Source organism: Diabrotica virgifera, chromosome 1 (assembly GCF_917563875.1).
Source record: "Diabrotica virgifera virgifera chromosome 1, PGI_DIABVI_V3a".
Taxonomy (NCBI): Eukaryota; Metazoa; Arthropoda; class Insecta; order Coleoptera; family Chrysomelidae; genus Diabrotica; species Diabrotica virgifera.
Window position 1 is genome coordinate 123,487,874 of NC_065443.1, and position 4,043 is coordinate 123,491,916.

The 4,043-nt window shown below is 35.5% G+C and overlaps 1 protein-coding gene across 1 annotated transcript; it reads left to right on the forward strand.

Annotated features, from left to right (window-relative positions):
• The first annotated feature begins 1,120 nt into the window (after positions 1-1,120).
• LOC126891649 (uncharacterized) lies at positions 1,121-2,137 on the forward strand. Its single transcript, XM_050660877.1, has one exon. It carries the CDS (start codon positions 1,121-1,123, stop codon positions 2,135-2,137), a length of 1,017 nt encoding a protein of 338 aa, XP_050516834.1.
• Positions 2,138-4,043: the final 1,906 nt, after the last annotated feature.

Below are 4,043 nucleotides of genomic sequence, written 5' to 3' on the forward strand. Positions count from 1 at the left end.
TCAAAACATAAAGTGAAACGAACGTCGATGTGTATATACATTTTGTATACTGTATACATTGTACATCATATACTGTTGTATTTTCATTTAAATTTGAATTAACTTATTTACACGAGGAATGCAAATAGACCCAACTCTAGTTATTTTGCCTTTTATCGCGATAGAAAAGAAGTTTGCTTTAATGAGTGCAAAAACTGGAGCCTAGTAGTGTTCGTCAAAAGTAAGAGTTACTAGAGAGTAAGAGAGTAGCTTAAGAAGCTAGTGCCTCTACAATCAATGGCTCGCAAGTTGTTCTACAATCAACAGCTCGTAAGTTGCCACTCAACCAACGGCTCGCTAGTTTGCCGGTGTAACAGCCTAGCTTGTAAGGCTTTTTTTGTGTACGGACTTGGTGCAGTGTTAAATGCAGGTGAGGGCCCTCTTGAAGACCAAATGCAGGGATTCAATTGGTAAGTGGACCTCTTTGCGCCTCATTTAATTCATCATTTTATTCCTTTTTTGCTCATGTTTAAGTTTTTTTATTGAACCGGTGTCAAAACTCCGTTAGAAATCAAAGAATCAGCCCCTATTTGAGATCGTAACATCAAAGATCCACTTCGAACGTGGATATTGTTTTTTGAGGTGTTTTGATAGTCAGATTTTTAAAGAATTTAAACTTTATTGCTTTTATAATTAATTGTTCAATTATTGTTGGGGTGGCTTGTTTTTCCTCGCTTGTATACAATATTGCTTGTTAACAATTAATTTTGAATAATATAATAAAATTTGCATTTTGAAATAACGCCCAAAAAACATTGCGTACAGTTTTTGCTTCTTTTCTTGTTTAGCAGGTAATGTTGACCAGGAATGAATTTACAGGTACATAGAATTTTGTAAGTTTCGAATTTTAAAGTCAGTTTGCGGCCGCTTGATAAAAATTCTTGTTTTTTGATAAATTATTAAATTCAATTGTTTAGGTCATTAAACTTGTAAAATATTAGCTATTTGAATTTAATTATAGTTAAAATTGCGTTCTCTTTATGCCAGTGGCAGCTTGACCAGGGGATCGTTGATTATTAATTTGTATTTTTAATTTTATCGTTGATTACGTTAAATAAATTTTTATTCTTTTTTCTCCACAATGGCTGACAAATTGAAAAAATATACCTTTCAAAGGAGAATGGCAATGAAAGATTTAGAAACGTTATTGTCTTTATCCAATTCTGCTCTTACAGAGGTTCATAAGCAGTCGCTTTTTCGTGTTCGGTACTCAGAATTAGACGATGTTTTGGAGAGTTTTAATAAAAATAATCAAAACATCGTTACAAATCTTTTGAACTCTGATCCTACGGATGCTCAATTAGATTCTGAGGACATTATTCGTTCCCAATTTTTGAATGATTATTATCAGATCAAGGCTAATTTCGCGGATCTCTTTGAAGATGATGATAATAGTCAAAATAATGAGGAAAATATCGCCGCTTCGAATGCAGTACAACCTCCTAGTAATGTTCGCTTGCCGCAGTTAGAATTAGTTAAATTTTCCGGTGATTTTACGTCAGCAATTACTTTTTTTGACTTGTTTGATGCGCTTGTGCACCGTAGACCTAACGTTGATGATACGGAAAAATTAACGTATTTGATTCAAAGTTTAGAAGGGCCTCCTTTAAGGTTAGCTAAATCCTTGCCTTTAGCTAGAGAAAATTATGTTAGGATTTATGATAAATTAAAAAATAGGTATTTAAATAAACGTTTGCGTGCAATGGCACATTGGTGCAAAATTGAAGAAGCTCCCGCAACTATGTTTAAGAATTCTGATAGTTATAGTAATTTAATTGATACCTTTTCGGAAAATTTATCAGCTTTAGAAAATTTGGGTTATAAAATTTCGGATTTTGTGTTAGCTTACAAAATTCTCACCAAGCTTGACGAGGAGACTCACCAACGTTTTGAATTATTACATGGGTCTAGTGAAATGCCTACGTTTATTCAATTATCTGATTTCCTAGAAAGTCAATGCATTTCGTTTGACTCATCCTTGTTGTCGCCTTGTTCTCCCAAGGATTCTAATAGAAAAAATAAATCGCCTTCTAAACACAATGTAAATAAAAATGGTTCTAAAGTCAATAATCGCTATAGTTTTTTTTTCGAAGCCTAATGCGACGACTTGTTTGTTATGTTCTGTCGATCACCATTTAAAAGATTGTTCTTTATTTTTAAATAAATCTCCTTATGAACGGTACAACGCTTGTAAGAGAATGCGTCTTTGTTTTAAATGTTTAGAAAAACACGATTCTCGTAGTTGTAGTGTCACCTCTCGTTGTGGTCATTGTAATTCATCCCACCATAGTCTTTTACATTTTAAAAGTTCTGAAAGTGCCACTCACGGCGCTACTTTTGTTGCTGCCGCTCCGACTACTGCTTCTTCTGATGCTCAGGTTAATACTGGAACATTGAGCTCACACGCTGCATCATTAGGTAGTGTTGCCTCAAAAAACTCGAGCGTTTTGTTAGCTACTGCTGTGGTAGAAATTATGGATGGTTGTGGATTGTATCAACCTGTTCGAGCTTTAATTGATGGGGGCAGCATGACCTCTTTTGTATCTCAGTCTTGTATTCGTCAGTTAGGTATTAGACATTCTTCTGCTACCTTATTGGTACAAGGTATTAGTGCTATAAAATGTACAGTGGTTGGTCGAGTTGATCTTCAGATAAAACCTGTGGATAGAGTGGATCCTATTTTTAATTGTGAGGCGTTTTTGTTGCCAAAAATTTGTGAGGACCTACCCGTTGTCAGTTTGGATGTTGAGCATTGGTCTTATATTGCTAATTTAAAGTTGGCAGATCCTCGGTTTCATATATCTGGTAAGGTAGACTTATTGTTTGGAGCTGATATCTTTTCTCAGTTATTATTAGAAGGTAAAGTTCAAACTCCTAGAGGTATGCTTGATGCTCTTAATACCGTTTTTGGCTATGTCCTTATGTGTCCCTGTAGTTCGGTTGCTATGACATCTGCCACCTCGTTGTTTTGTCACGTGGATCAAATGGTTTCGTTGGAGGAGTCTGTAAAGCAGTTTTGGAGTTTAGAAACTGTTCCTGAAGTAGAATGTTCAGCTCCTGAAGATATTCTTTGTGAGAAAAATTTTGTTGAGAATGTTTGTCGAGACGGCTCTGGTCGTTATACCGTTGCTCTACCTTTCAGGGAATTATCTCCTGTTTTTCCAGGAATGTTTGAGTTAGCTGTAAATCGTTTTCTTTCCTTAGAAAAAAGGCTTTTGTAAAATCCTAGTGTTTATCAGAAATATTGTACCTTTATGAAAGATTATTTGGATTTGCATCATGTGGAGCTTGTGTCAGAAACTTCTCGTCCATTATCTTGTTACTATATTCCTCACCATGCTGTATTAAAACCTGATAGTTTGACTACCAAGTTGCGAGTTGTATTTAATGCTTCTGCTCGAATTGGAAATCAGAATTCTCTTAATCAGTGCTTGTTTACTGGAAAGAAACTACAGCAAGATATTTTAACTATTTTATTGGGTTTTCGACTTCATAAATATGTCTTATCCACGGATATTAAGCAGATGTATAGGCAGATACGAGTTGAGAAAAGTCATTGTGATTGTCAGAGGATTGTTTTTAGATTCTCTCCTGATGAAGAGTTACAGGAATTTCGGTTATTAACAGTTACTTATGGTGTATCATCAGCTCCTTTTCTTGCTTTAAGGACTTTGTTGCAGCTGAGTGAAGATGAAGGTAGAGAGTTTCCCCTTGCCGCTGAAGTTTTGCGTACGAGTACTTATGTTGACGATATAGTGTGTGGTGGTGATACCTTAGAAATTGCGCTAGATCTTCGGAATGAGTTGATATCCTTGTTATTTCGAGGTCAGTTTGAATTGCGTAAGTGGTCGAGCAATGATATGCGATTATTAGAAGGGCTACCGGAGTCGCATATTGGTAAGAAACCTATTTCCTTTGATGATAATAGTTGTTCGTCACCTCTAAAAATCCTTGGACTTGTATGGAATGCACAGTTGGATTGTTTTTCTTTTGAAGTGACAGCT

Bases quoted from the DNA above. Each gene is read 5' to 3' on its own strand.
- LOC126891649 (XM_050660877.1), top strand. From the start codon at position 1,121: ATGGCTGACAAATTGAAAAAATATACCTTTCAAAGGAGAATGGCAATG.